Consider the following 15,837-nt stretch of genomic DNA (forward strand, 5'->3'; position numbering starts at 1 on the left):
TAATCATCTTAATGAGGTTTCCCAGGAAATTCAAATAGTAATACAGAAATACAATATTTTTTTTTTTTTTACAGAAACAGGATGATAACTTGGGCCAAAACTCTCACACTGCTCAGACTGAAATACAGATACAAGGCATAGACAACAATGGTCAATCCAGAAGGAAGTCAGAGCTAGGCACTAACATGACTTGAGGGAATAAAATCTAACACTAATTTTCTCTATGCCCAGCTTTCCTTCACTTATTTATAATTTTTCTATGCTGCGTCTTTTCCTACATGGAATTAATGTGCATATATACTACTTTTTTTGTAAAGTGTGAACAATTTTTGCCACCTCTCCGCATTACTGTACTGGCATAAGTAACTGGAAGGTACCTGAAGAGGTTCTTATGATAATCGGCCACAAAGAAAAAGAGAGCCAAATTCTAAGAAGCAGATAGATGAAAGTAATAGCACTTTAGAAACATCTACTAGAGGGATAAATATTCTTAGAAATGAATAATGCAACAGACTAAAAGAACAATTACTATACTAATGATAAAACTGTGTCATCACCAATACAAGTTTAAATAATGTTCAACATATTCTATTTAAAAAGTCAGAAAATATACAAACCATACAAATAAAAAAGTTATGTTCCTGATAACTGAGATTTAATTTAATTAACTGAGGCTTAATACCTTATCAAATTATATGCAAACTTATAAAATATTGACTTGTCAAATATTTTTCAATGCTATAAAGGTCCACCAATACAATCCCTGCCACTTTTCTTCTGGATCCACTGAGCAGCACTTTCTGATACATTACAATTTAAGTAACTCAATACCTTTCGAATTTTCTTTAAAAAAAAAAAAGATTTGTTTTTATTTATTTGAAAGGCAGAGTTACAGAGAGACAAAGAATTCAAGAGAGATCTTTCATCTGCTGTTTCACTCCCCAGATGGCCACAACAGCCAGGGCCATGCCACAATGAAGCCAGGAGCTCCAACCTTCTTTCAGGTCACCCATGTGGGTGCAGGGGCCCAAGTACTTGGGCCATCTTTTGCTGCTTTCCCAGGCACATTAGCAGGGAGCTGGATTGGAAGTGGAGCAGCCGGGACTCGAATCAGTGCCCCTATAGGGCGCCAGTATCACAGGCAGCAGCTCAACCCACTACACCGCGTTGGCCCTTGCAGATTTTCAATCCATAACATGACGACATGGTCACGTGATAACTTTACCTCCTCTGTAACTGGTGTATTATTATCTCTGTCTTGAAACACATTCATTAACGCTTTGAACGATTGTGAAATAATTTTTTCCTTCAGCAAGAGCTGCTTCTGTAATTCCTGAATATAAGCTAATCCAACCTATAAAGAAGAAAGAAAAATTTTAGTTGCCAGAGATACAATTTCAAAAGAAACCAGACGTACCATTAATTTAGGAAGAACTTTCTCCAAATGTGCTTATCAATTCATTTTCTTATAGAAAAGTAGAAAATACTTATTAAGGTAAAACTGTTTTATTTCATAGATTTTAAATCTCTAATTAGAAAAATGTAATTTTTCCAAAAGAAAATACAAATAACAGCAATACAGAGATTATATATGAAACAGAGAATATTTAGAAATTTTTAGAAACAAAGGGCAGGTAGGTTTGCCTACCTGCAAATTAGGATCCCTTCCACTACTAAGTCATTAAGTAACTGAATAAAAATTATGGATGAATAAAACTGTGGATAAAAATCAAGGGCTGCAAACACTCTCATACCTCCCCCCAATACAAAAAAAACCTCTTTCTTAATGAAACACTAACATAAGACATTATCATGAATAAAAATGAATACTTTTGATAGCTTGAAATCCTGTTTGTGTTACCTTTTATAAAAAATTTAAAGGTAACAAACAATGACCCCCCAAAAACTATCATACATTTTTTTGTGCTGATAAACTCAGCAGTAGGATACACACTACTGAAAACTGAAAAAAAAAATGGTATTTTGGCTCTGAACTGGGCATAGAGCAATACATTCCCTTTATTATATCATGTAAACAGACCTCAGCACTAAGGATGAAACATTCATGGAATGTTTTTTGCTACTGAAAATTTAAAGAGTTGCTTCATTGAACTGATAATTTTTTTCATTTCAGATGGATATCTGAGGCTATTGAAGTATTAATCTATCTTTTAATAAAACATGTTTTTCTGTGTTTAAAAAACAAAATGTACCTCTTTTTTGAATTCCTTTTATTGAAACTAAATTTTAAGGCAAGTGAATTCTTTTTCTTTGTTTCATGAACTGAAGTTGAAGGGTAAAGATGGAATTCTTTATCTTCATCATACAAAGTATGGAAAATGTCTAGCTAATATTTTAAAACTTACGCTGACTTAGTTCTGTGGACTCCCCATCATTCACATACCACCTCTCATTTGCTCAGTAATTTGTGACTCAAGGAGGAGGAGAGACACCCAATCAGAGACAAACAGCCACATCTGAGCTGCAGGAGGGGAAAGGCGTGAAAAAAAGGACTACATGGGCAGATTGAAAATGTCCCCTCAGAAATGATCAGTGTTCTCTCTCCCTCCTCTCCTCAGCACACCTCCCACTCCAAGACAAAAGAGTGAAATACAAAAATGTATCTCACCTTCACTTTTTAGGTACCCAATCCTATTTACATACCCAATAGATTGTGACTGGTTACCTTTTCAGAACTGTTCCAGGTACCAGTTAAGGAATGGTTTGTCTCTCCTCCCCACCAACAAAAAGCCCACCCACCCGAAATCAAATACGGGAACATGGCCTGACATCGACGCTTGCATTGTGCTTCTTTATCGTGATCTCTGTCATACACAGAGAAGAGTGTATGACCCAAAAAAACAGCTTCCAGATGAATGACGAAGCCAAGAGCCTCCTATCCACATCCAGGTGAAAATGTAGCACAGCAGGAGCTGCCCTGTGGCCCTGGAGGCAAACCTACCTGCCCTTTGTTTCTAAAAATTTCAAAAGGCTTCCACAGCCTAGACAGCGCATGTCAAGAGCCTCAGGTGGTCACTGACATCGTACATAAGAGTGTTAATTGTTAAATTAACAACACGAGTCACTGTGCACTAACTCACCATGCAGGACCTCTGCCCTCAATGAGCTGTATTATGAAAGTTAACCATAAAACTAGTTCTCAGTTTTGTGCGTGTGTGTGCAAATTGTTGAAATCTTTACTTAGTAAAGAGTTGGTCTTCTGTGTACAAAGTGAATTGAAAATGAATCCTAATGGAGAATGAGGCTGGCAAGGAGAGAGGAAGGAGGAGGAGGGTGGGAGTAGGGGTGGGAGGGTGGGAGTAGGGGTGGGAGGGTGGGTATGGTGGGAAGAGTAACTACATTCCTAAAGTTGTACTTATGAAATTTGCATTCCTTAAAAATAAATTTAAAAAAATGTAATTTAAGGTAAACAATCTTCATGTACTTCATATATACAGATTTAGGAACACAGTGATACTTTCTACTCTCCCTTCCCTCCCTTCCTCCTCCTACCTCTCCTATTCCCACTCTTAATTTTTACAAAGATTTTCAGTTTTTTATACTCCTAAGATTAACCCTGTACTAAGAGCTCAACAAACAGTAAGAAGAAAAAAAAAAAAAACACTGTTCCTCAAGTCAAGAGAAAGACTGTAAATAATCATTGAATCTCAAAATGTCAATTTCATTCCTGTGTGGCCGTTGGGACCACATGGTGAGTGAACCAGCAGAGAAAAGATCTCTCCATCTCTCCCTCTCTCTATTAACTCTGCCTTTAACATAAACAGATAAGTCTTTAAAAAATGATAAACAGGGCTGCCTGCAGTGCTGCCATCCCATATGGGCGCTGGTTTGAGTCCAGGCTGCTCCACTTCCGATCCAGCTCTCTTGCTATGGTCTGGGAAAGCAGTAGAAGATGGCCCAAGTCCTCCAGCCCCTGCACCCCTGTGGGAGACCTGGAAGAAATTCCTGGCTCCTGGCCACAGATCGGTGTAGCTCTGGCCATTGCGGCCACCTGGAGAGTGAATCATCGGATTAAAGACCCCTCTCTCTCTCTCTCTCTGTGCCTCTCTGTCTCCGCCTTTCAAACAAATAAATAAACCTTTAAAAAAATAAAAATAGGGGCCAGAGTTGTGGTGTAGTAGGTAAAGCTGCTGCCTGCAGTGCCAGCATCTCATATGGGCACCAGTTCAAGTCCCAGCTGCTCCACTTCCAATCCAGCTCTCTGCTATGGCCTGGGAAAGCAGTGAAGATGGCCCAAGTCCTTGGGCCCCTGCACCCGCGTGGGAGACCTGGAAGAAGCTCCTGGCTCCTGGCTTTGGATCAGCACAGCTCTGGCCGTTGGGGCTATTTGGGGAGTGAACCAGCGGATGGAAGACCTTTCTCTCTTTCTTTGCCTCACCTTCTCTCTCTTTGTGACTCTTTCAAATAAAGAAAGAAATCTTTTTTTAAAAAAAATAAATAATAATAACAAAACAAATACAATGGATGAAGGTAGACTTGTTAGCCTCCAAAAGGCCCTGGAGCACTTGATTCTCCACATTGAGAGTTACCGCCAACAGGTAACGCATAAAACAACGCAGACGCTCACCTCTCAGTTTCCATCTCCATTCTTCCTGCCTTCCCTTCATGTTCTTTAAAACCTTTCAGATTTTCCTTCTTTGTGTTACCTTTTTGATAATTTTTAACATATTCCAGCTCACTAATTTATTCTGCATCTCTTTCATCTCTGAGATAACCACTGAAGTCATCTGTTAAGTTTTTTAAATTGCATGTTTTTAGTTGACAAAAGTGCAGTGTGATTATTTTCTGTGAAGAATTACTCACGATGCCTTCTTTCTGTGCTTAGTCATTCTGTGGGCGACAGAATGAAACTTTGAGATTTATATGTGACCCAAGATAAATGTGTGTTTCCAGGGAGGACTTTATGTCATTTCTGCCAGGTGCCTGGGGCACATGGCTGTAGGTTCTTGTCCACACTCCTAGGGCATTGGTCTTGTGCTTATTTCTCTGGGTTCCTGCCTTGAAAATTTGGCTTGATAAGTTACTCTTATATTGTCTGGTTTCTGAAGCTTCTAAGAAGATTTTCAGAAAATATTTAACCTATCATTGCATTTTTAATCAAGAGGGTTGGTCCTGCTTCATAAATTAAACCTTTCACAAAGTCATGTTTTCATAAATTAAACTATTTTGGCATCATTTCTAAATCACTATAAAGATAAACCTTATTCTTTTTGACACCTGGATAGTACTCCATGATTTAGGTATATCATAATTTATTTACCATACTCCTAACGATGAGTATTTGGAGTCTGACCAACACTGTTGTTTATAAGCGCTACATAAATATTCTGGTAAAAACATGTGCATCCTTAAAACAGATTTCTAGAACTGGATGTACAAGAGCAAAAAGACATATACAATTCACATTTTAATAATTATAATAAGTTTTCCTTTGAGAAGTCTGGACTATTATATGTATTCAACTATATTATAAAAGAATGCACATTTATATAAACGGCATTAATCCTCTGTCATGTGTTATAGTATCTTTTTCCACAATTTGTCTTTTTATTCAGGGTATAGAAGTTTTGTTTTGTTTTGTTTTTAAAGATTTATTTATTTATTTATTTATTTGACAGGTAGAGTTACAGACAGTGAGAGAGAGAAACAGAGAGAAAGGTCTTCCATCCAATGGTTCACTCCCTAAATGGCTGCGACGGCCGGCGCTGTCCCGATCCGAAGCCAGGAGCTAGGTGCTTCCTCCAGGTCTCCCAAGCGGGTGCAGGGGCCCAAGCACTTGGGCCATCCTCCACTGCCCTCCCGGCCACAGCAGAGAGCTGGACTGGAAGAGGAGCAACTGGGACTAGAACCCGGCACCCATATGGGATGCCGGCACCATAGGCGGAGGATTAACCAAGTGTGCCACGGTGCCGGCCCCAGAAGTTTTTAATATAATGTCATTTTCAAAAAGCTCACTGAAAATGGAATTAAGAGAAATCTACTTTGGTCAAACACATTTGAAACCCATGTATACCTTTTTTATAATGTGCATTTCCATGAACCTCTTAAAGACTCCTTATATATACCAACTAAAAAACTTTTTCAACAGGGCTAGCATTGTGGCATAGCAGGTTAAGCCACCATTTGTGATGCCTGCATCCCGTATTAGAGTGCCAGTTTGAGTCCTGGTCGCTCTACTTCCCATCTAGCTGAGAAGGCAGCAAATGATGGCCAAAGTACTTGGGTCCCTGCCACCCACATGGGAGCCCTGGGTGGAGTTCTAGTCTCCTGCTTTCAGCCTGGCCCAGCCCCATCCATTGTGTTCATTTGAGGAGTAAACCAGTAGATCGACAATCTCTTTCTCCATCTCTCTTTCTCTCTCTCTCTCATCACTTGGTCTTTCAAATAAATAAACCTCAAAAACTTTTCTGCAACAAAATAAACTTATCTTTTGACTCTATTTTTCCATAAACTTTATGAAGAATCCTGCTATCCATCTTTTTCTCTATTGTTCTCTGTCCATTATGTTTTATTTATCTATTGTTCATATTCGTATCTGGTATGTGTTACACAAGCATTAATGAATTCACTTTAATAACTGAAACAGTTGCAAATTAACTTTTAAAGGTCCTACAAAGTACAAATACTTAATACCTGGCCCTTTCCAGAAAAAGTTGGTAAACCCCAGGGATAGAGCAAGAGATTAAATGACCCCACAAGTGAACAGACAAATCCAAGAGGGACAACTTGCCTGGCCTCCTCATTAGTGTTATCTAAAAAAAAAAAAAAAGGAAGGGGCATTATACTACATTAAAAGACCAATGAGTGATAATCCAAAGGAAGTGAAATCTTTGGTTGGATCCTGGAAAAAAAAAAGGAACTGCAAAAACCATTTGTGACAAATACATTTGAATATGGACTAGATACTAAGATTAATGAATCATTATTAATTTTCTAACTACAACAATGGCATTGTGGTTACACAGGAGATGAAGTAGTCTCCTATTATGTAATCTCCGTTTCAGGAGATTTCTGCTGCGATGCACTAGGAGTAAAGCATAATAACACTTGCAATTTTCAAATGCTTCTACAGAAATGTACACACATACAAACACAAATAGATGAGGTAAATATGATTTTTAAGGGGCTGGCATTGTTAAGCCACTGTCTGCAGTGCTGGCATCCTATACAGGCATCGGTTCAAGTCCCAGCTCCTCCACTTACCATCCCACTCCCTGTTAATGCACCTGGGAAAGCAGCAGAAGATGGCCCAAACACTTGGGCCCTCTCATCAACCTGGGAGACCCAGAAAAAGCTCCTGGCTCCTGGCTCCAGCCTGGCTCAGTCCAGACCATTGTGGCCATTTGAGGACTGAACCAGTGGATGGAAGATCTCTCTCTCTCTCTGTCTTTCCTTCTCTTTCTGTAACTCTTTCAAATAAATAAATAAACATTTTTGAAAAAATTTTAAAAATATGATTTTTAAAAGTAACAATAGTTGCAGCTATGTCAGGAATACAGATATAAGCACTGTATTTCTGGCACATTTCTATATATTTGAAAATCTTTATAAACTAAAAAGGCATGTTACAATACAGTATGTATCCTATAATCACATTTCTATGTAAATTTGCATATATTTATAAATACCTATAAGAATATCATTACAAAGTATTAAAATTAGTAATTTTTGGGCTGGCGCCATGGCTCACTTGGCTAATCCTCCACCTGCGGCACCGGCACACAGGGTTCTAGTCCTGGTTGGGGCACCGGATTCTGTCCCAGTTGCTCCTCTTCCAATCCAGCTCTCTGCTGTGGCCTGGTGAGGCAATGGAGGATGGCCCAAGTGCTTGGGCCCTGCACCCGCATGGGAGATCAGGAGGAAGCTCCTGGCTCCTGGCTTCAGATCAGCCCTGAGCGCTGGCCATGGCGGCCATTTGGGGGGTGAACCAATGGAAGGAAGACCTTTCTTTCTCTCTCTCTCTCTCTCTCTCTCTCACTAACTCTGCCTGTCAAAAAAAAATTGGCAATTTTTTGGCAGTTCAACTACAGATAATAACTCTACTTTGTTCTTAATATTTCTTTGTATAGTTTTAGTATTTTACAGGAAATATGCATTACCTTGATATATTTGAGGGAAAAAAAAACTTCAGGAAGCTTTTTATGGAAGACTTAAAGGTAAACTGTTCAGGTTTGGAATGTGTCATGAGTTATCATACTCACTGCCCCGCTAAAAGAAACATTATGGTACAATGATCCTATAGACCAGAAAAACGCACTTCCAAAAGTGAGCTTCTTATATGTTCTCTCAAGAAGCTCACTTAATCTGCACAGGCTTACTAGCAAAGGGTTATCAGTTTTAGCTAACACGTTTGTAAGTAACGCCATAAGAGTTTTTACAAAGGTGCCAAAAGGTAAAGATCCTTTGAAATGCCATTTTCCCCCTAAGCACTGAGTTGCTTATACTTTAAGAACCTTTCTTTCAATGTGCTTTACTTCATTTAGAAAAGCAGTAATCAAAAAGCAAATGCGAAAAGTAAACATAGATACTAACTTTCACTCTTCCTTGAAGAGGAGGAATCACCAAGTGACGATTATCTTGTATGTCTTCAAATAAATCATCTTCATTGAAATCCAATGGTTCACTCTAATAAATTTAAAAAAAAACACAATAACGGAAATAAATTGAAAATTCCTAAGATTAGCAAAATGCAATTAAAGTCTATCCAGTCAAGGAGCCCTTTCCCACGTTACACAGCATTATTTTAAAAACAAATTATAAAAACAGTAGCAACAAAATAAAAGGTAACATATATTTTCCCATCATCACCTTGTAACTAGAAAAAAATCATCATGATTACTACTATTACGACCTAACATTTGTATGCTGCTTTATAAAGTGTCAAGCTCACTGAGATTTTTATATAGATCAGAAACTTCAGGAGTGTATTTTTCCTTATGCCCAAGATCTCAAGATATTTTGAACTGTTACTTCTTTGAATAAAGCAGTTTCCCTTCATTTTATTCTTTAATTAATCCAATATTATCATGTTTATTTGTATAAAATGCAATTTTCAGAAGCAACAATACAGTTATAATATTCTTTAACAACCACAGGATACTATATTTCGAATTTATATCAAAAGCATGGTCAAATTGTATTAACATTTGTTGAAATTAGATATATATATACATATATAAAGATCCAATCTATGTTTTTTAAAACCCCAAAGTTTACATAAGAAATCACAAGCATTTAAATATTGTATCAAAAGTGCAAGCACTTGCATTTTCTAAAGTGCTTCTTCAAGTAACATACAGTAAGTAAACAGAACTTACTGAATAGTTTATGCTGCCAAGATCTGTTAGTTTAAATGAAGTCAGGCAATCTGAGTTCAAGGAGTTCTTAAAAAGTACCAACACTTGATCAGTTCCAGTTCCAACAAAATCATCTATCAGTACTGAATTAACTTTTTCCCACTTAGCAGCAACCTGAAAAGAGTACATTAAAGGAGGAATAGCAAATTAAAGAAAATCAGATATGAGACAAACTAACAAGTCTGTTTCTTGTAGTTATACTGAATCCTCAGTCTTACAAATGAGTAATGAAAATGATATTGTATATACTAAACTAAGGAACTGGGAGATCAGAAAACATAAGGAGTTATAATAGCTTTACAAATAGCAATGTACTTAGATTTAATATTTTATTAAGGTTTGCCCAGGGATGCTCACATTCCTGATTTCTACATTAAAATTTGACTATAATTTATTTATAAATTCTAACACTTTTCATGACTAAATCTTTTGGAAATTCTAACATTTATCATGAGTAAAACTCTAGTGAAGAGTCTTCCTCTAGCACAGATAATTTAAGGATGACCCTCATTCCCATGAACCTTAATGAATATGCATTTATGATCAGACCAATTACCTGAGGAATTCAGTAGCACTAGGCAAACGGAAGGTACAGGTAGGCACTTTGAGGGCTTTTCAAAACCAAAATGAACTTAATACCATAAACCCTCACGGGGGCAGAGGGGATACAGCTACTATCAGGGGCTCACAAGGTGGAACACCTAGAAGCATCCTAGCTTAATGGAATAATCTGGTCTATATAAGATGCTTGAGACCCAAAGTTTAAAAGACAACGTCTTAAAGGTACATAAAGTGCAAAGCCTCCAGACTGATGTCCTGGAAAAATACCACCGTGGAGATCTGATCCCCTCCTTCCTAAGGCCAAAAAAGCTAAATCTCTGCTCAGAACCCCAATAGCACAGACACATCATGTAGATGATTCATGAGGGTGGCCAGAAGTTGAGCAATTACACTTAGTTCAGCAGTTAATATTAACAAAATATGATTGGTTTTACAACTGAAGTGAGGCTGTAATGTGATGTACGTAACCAATGATCACTTGTGCCCCTATAAAGCTAATTTCTCAAGCTGTGATTCTTCTCTTGTACAGGGAGGCGGCTTGTTAGTAGACCCATCAGCTCCCTAGCTCCCCTCCCCCCACACACACAAGTATCATGCCGTCTAATGAACTATGGGAAGAGATATTAGCAATAAGAATGCGATAGGCATGCAAACACCACAGCTGTGCAGACGCAGTCTCAATCTATAGCTCTCGAACTGTGCTACCCAATAGAAACAGTCAAGCCATAAATGCCAGGCATATTTATAATTTTAAATTCTCTAGTTGAAATGGTGATTTTTAATATATTTAACCCAATATATCTAAGACATTACTTCATTTTTTTTTGACAGGCAGAGTGGACAGTGAGAGAGAGAGACAGAGAGAAAGGTCTTCCTTTGCCGTTGGTTCACCCTCCAATGGCCACTGCGGCCGGCGCACCACGCTGATCCAAAGGCAGGAGCCAGGTGCTTCTCCTGGTCTCCCATGCAGGTGCAGGGCCCAAGCACTTGGGCCATCCTCCACTGCACTCCCTGGGCCACAGCAGAGCTGGCCTGGAAGAGGGGCAACCGGGACAGAATCCTGCGCCCCGACCAGGACTAGAACCCGGTGTGCAGGCGCCGCAGGCGGAGGATTAGCCTATTGAGCCGCGGTGCTGGCCAACATTATTTCATTTCAATGTAATCAATACATATTGAGATATTTGACCTTTAATCTTTACTGAGACTTTGAAGTTTGGTGTGTACTTTTGACATTTATAGCACATTTTAATTCAGATTACCCACATTTCAGATGCTGAATAACCACATGTGACTAGTGGCTACTGCATTAGATAACAGTTCTAGAGCAGATCAACCTCTATCAACAACACACCAACATCTATGCTTCAGGTATACCTGGCAATGATGTTACTTTTGAAATGCCTGCTACACACACTGTCAGAACTTGCAGAGACAACTTCTATGCAAGAGAGCAGGCCTAAAAGCTAGTCATGCATTCCTCTAGGCCAGTTTTATTTCAAGTCCTAAGGATGGATTAAACATTATACCTGAGGCTTTTATGAAGGGCTGATCTGGAAACACACCAACCCTGATTTTCATTACTTACTCTAATTTATGCTTGTCTGTATTTCTCCTATCTTTGTAAGCTAATTCCTTCTTGGAAGGAGGTGGTCAAAGGGCAGATGGATGAATGAGAGCCACCCCGAAGGAAGACTGCTTCTGCTGCTTTCTGTTTTGGGGCAAAACTGCTACCAAAGACAGCAACTTATTATTATTATTATTAAGACTTATTTATTTATTTGAAAGTCAGAGTTACACACACACAGAGAGAGAGAGAGAGAGAGATCTCCCATCCATTGGTTCACTCCCCAGGTGGCCACAATGGCCAGGGCTGGGCCAGGCAGAAGCCAGGTGCCAGGAGCTTCTTCCAGGTCCTCCCATGTGGGTGGCAAGGACCCAAACACTTGGGCCCTCTTCCACTGCTTTCTCTTCCCAGGGCATTAGCCAGGAGCTGGATCAGAAGTGGAGCAGCTGGGAGTCAAACTGATGCCCATGTGGGATACTGGCATCACAGCTGGTGGCTTTACCCTCTACACCAAAACATCAGCCCCAGCATTTTATTTATTAACACAGTATTTATTTTGTTTACTAAAACCTCTTAATAATACTACAAACAATAAATTCCTTTCAGAACTCAATGCTAGAAAAAAATACTCTCTTGTACTACATTCCATTCATTTGGAACCTACCGTATTTCCTTTTTTTGCTTTAATTGCTCAACAAAGTGTCATTGCTCAGATGCAGTTAGTTCCTTTGCCCAAGGATGTCTGACATGATTATTGCCTCTTCCCTTGATTTCCAGCTCTTAGCCTGCATCCCTGTTTTCCAAGTACTTGGCTATTTTTCTCTAAGTCACATCCTTTTTAAGTAAGTGGGCATAAATGTAACACCAACATAGAGGCAGGAGTTGCCAAATGCCCAGGGTTGCCAGGGTAGAGGCCATTTTCAAGCGCTTGCAGATGTCAGCGTGTGACCAGTTTTCAAAACACGGTATGTGAGAACAGCAGGACTGTGCGGAATCCCTGAAGGGGTGGCTCAGGGAGTGATTTAGTAGGGACTGCATGCATTTGTGCTCCACTGTAGACAGAGAACCCTAAAACACAAATTCAAGTCAGAGAGGCAGCAGTTACAGACCCATCCATGGGGACGGATGCAGTCTATGCTTCGGGTGACTTCAGCGTGACAGAGCTTTACAATGTCCAAGCAGGGGACCCACTTCAAAGCAGTGAGTGAGGACTCTAGTCCATTCAATGAATGGGGTGCAAGGGAATGTTTTTCCTTATTCAAGTGACATCCTTGGGTAAGTGCAAGTAATTGGTGACAGCCCTAGCCCTTGTCTAACATAAAAACCGCTAGACTTACTGAACTCCTTCTGCGTGTTAAGCACTGTGCAAGACACTTTACAATGTCATTGGATTTATTTTCTCCCCTCTTAGAGGCAGGATGATCCCAAATTCACAGAAAAAAATAAGTTCACAAAAATTAAACACATTCCTTAAGGTAACACCAGTAAGTGGCTCAGCTGGGATTCAAACCCAGGTTGTGTTCTTTCCATTACTCTAACCCTGATAAGGATTATAGGGTATACCAGATGTTTCCCTCCTACCATTTCCTGAAAGGAAAAGAAAGTAGAAAAAGACAGAAAATGTTATTTTCCATATAAGCTCCAAATAAAGCACAATGTGCTCTTAAAAGATTGCTTTCAAAAAGAAGATAGGAAAGCTTTCAAGTTAGTTTGCTTTGGAGAATTTAAGTTCTCTATGTATTATAGAAGTTGAATATGGATTACAGAGATTGAATATAATCCCTATTAACAGAAATGGAGTTTATAAAGCAAAGCCAGATAAAGCCTAATTCAAGTGTGGCATTTCCCCATACACAGAATAATGATTCACATTTTAAAAGGCAGTTTGAACTTTCTAAAACATCTATCAATACTCCAGAGCAAGGTGATAAAATGATAAAAAACTGTAGTTGAGCTTCTAGTTAGGGCACACAAGATAAGGCAGCGTCTATTTTTTCTTAAATATCACAAAATCTTAACAAGTTGTATACTGTACTCATTTTAGAAAAGACACTCCTGACTAGTAAGAATTTGTCTTGATGTAGAAACACTGCCCATCACTTAACTCAATGAGCTGATGTACATCTTAAACCAGGAGGATGCAATATTACTAAAACAAAACAAAACAAGAGTTAGAGAAATACTATGGGTGGAGACACCCATAGTTATAAACCTCTAATTTCCTGTTCATTTCCTATGCCTTTTTTTTACCTGTTACTGAACACTGAATACCAGTGAGTATTTTAAAGCAATTTCTAAGCCTTAAAGTCGAAGAAAAGATTATGTGAATGGCTTTGTCAAAGCTCAGCTCTGAGCTTTAAATTATAACAAAAGTCTCTCAGCAAGTTTTTATAAAAAGTAATGCTACTTGTACTAGAAAATAGTTATTTGTCTCTAAAGGGAGAGTGACATTTCAAAGAAATCTGCATGTTTAATTTTCAGAAATTAATTAGAGAAAGTTAAATTTAAAGTAGACAATTATCAACTTTCCAAAAGTTGAAAAACTGATTTGAGTTTTCTAGAAAGGAGTAAGATGTCAAAATACTAGTAATACTAATGTAAGTGAAAATATACATTTAATTATTATCACATTAATACAAACCAGAAAGTCATATTAAAAGATAAAATCAGTTATATATTTATACATTTCTAAACAACTGAAAGGGTTATGACTCAAAATGGCAAGGCAAAAAACAAAACCTCAATATCAAGTAGCATTCAGATAATATTAAGAAAAAAGAACAGTATAATAATATACAACATGATTTTAAAGACAGCACTAAAAGTTGACTTAGGTAAGACTCTAGGATGAATTCCACGATGCCCAGGAATGGTCTAATTACGAGAGTAAGTACTGTACCTGAAAGTTCTTTTTCCAAACAGCACAAGCATCATTGGACCTAAATGATACAATGAAAAAGAGGTTTTCTTCACCTGAATCCATAAGTTGAACTGCACAGGGATCGCCAAATGGAAGCTGGCATACACTTTTAGGAGTCCCGTTTTGGAATGAAATCAGCTGATTTTTTTGAGTAAGGGCAAGCAGAGATATTCTTATCTGGTTGTTGACGATTTCGGTCGCGCAGACATGCACACAAGTCACACCGCTATATGCAGCAGGGATAATATATGCTTCACTTAGTATTTCCTTACTTTCAAGTGCATATAAACAAAACTTGGTATTCCAAATTGCATAATCTGGTTCTGAAGGCTTCTGGGATCCTTCCTCAGAAAAACAGCGTTTCTTTACTCCTAATAAAACAGTACCTAGATTTCCAATCTCCCCTGCCCATATAACAGAGGAGAAGGTGTCTGACACACTAACAATATTGCCAGTTTTGGAAGAAATAATGAATAATGTGCTGACACACTGCCATAAAACTAAAGGGCCATTAAGGACCCTTATGCTGTCCTTCAACTCATGGTCTACTTTAAAACTCAAACGCTTTTCAAATTTATTAGTACTGTGAAGAAATAGTAGCAAGTATTGGATAATATTACTATTTTTATTGCTTTGTAACACAATGTAAGGGAGGTTGATTCCAGTTCTGAAATCAGATACACAGTTGCAACATGTGATTTTAAAATGAGAGTTTTTTTCTTTCTTTAATCTGAATATTCCAATGGACTTCTGAACAAATGTTCTTGTTCCTGTGTCAAAAACCATTCTTCGGACTTGTAATATGGGTGTTTTTACAGGTCCTTTATCTGCAAAATTTCCCTTACACAACTGAAAAACAAGGACTTCCCCGTTGTAACACAAGAGCCTTTCTTGGTCATCAGATGACATTGCTTGTTTGCTAGTCATTCCACAATATCTAGTCTTTGTGCTGATCCAATTTTGAAATGCAAATTGATTCCAGTTGATGCTATGAAACCTAAAAAACAAATGAGAAGAACTGCCATGAGGTAAGCAGAGTTCAAAAGAAAACACATGTTTCTGTTACAGAAATATCACATAAGTAACTACAATTTTATTTTAAAAAATTGTAAGCTTTTTTAACTACTGTGCCATCACTCTTCAGAAAAAAAGATAACCCAAATATTTTTTCTATACATCTCCTTATTCTAAAAGTTTGCTAAAAATGCAAATAGCCAATATCAAAAAAGCTAACGTCTCATGAGCATGTATTCATTTAAAGCTTCAGCAGCTCTTTAAAATGACTTTGAGGATTCTTTCTGGCTCAGGGAATTTCTTAAGTGTTCTACTTTTCTCTGCTTCAAATCTACCAACTCTAATCTGGTTCTGCACCCTCTGCTTTCATCCCTTTAGAATGGCAATTCAGTTAGTCACTG

The 15,837-nt window shown here is 38.2% G+C and overlaps 1 protein-coding gene across 3 annotated transcripts in view; it reads right to left on the reverse strand.

Annotated features, from left to right (window-relative positions):
• The window catches only part of FANCB (FA complementation group B), a 34,438-nt gene that overhangs the window by 8,839 nt on the left and 9,762 nt on the right, over positions 1-15,837 (reverse strand). For all 3 annotated transcript variants that reach the window (XM_002719930.5, XM_051827591.2, XM_051827590.2), the window contains 4 exons: positions 14,402-15,419; positions 9,339-9,491; positions 8,554-8,646; positions 1,226-1,354 (listed from right to left, as the gene is read on the reverse strand). In XM_002719930.5, the coding sequence (XP_002719976.3) occupies positions 1,226-1,354; positions 8,554-8,646; positions 9,339-9,491; positions 14,402-15,349 (1,323 nt within the window). In that variant the 5' untranslated portion in view covers positions 15,350-15,419. The remainder of the gene's footprint in view (positions 1-1,225; positions 1,355-8,553; positions 8,647-9,338; positions 9,492-14,401; positions 15,420-15,837) is intronic.

Source organism: Oryctolagus cuniculus, chromosome X, assembly GCF_964237555.1.
Source record: "Oryctolagus cuniculus chromosome X, mOryCun1.1, whole genome shotgun sequence".
Lineage (NCBI taxonomy): Eukaryota > Metazoa > Chordata > Mammalia > Lagomorpha > Leporidae > Oryctolagus > Oryctolagus cuniculus.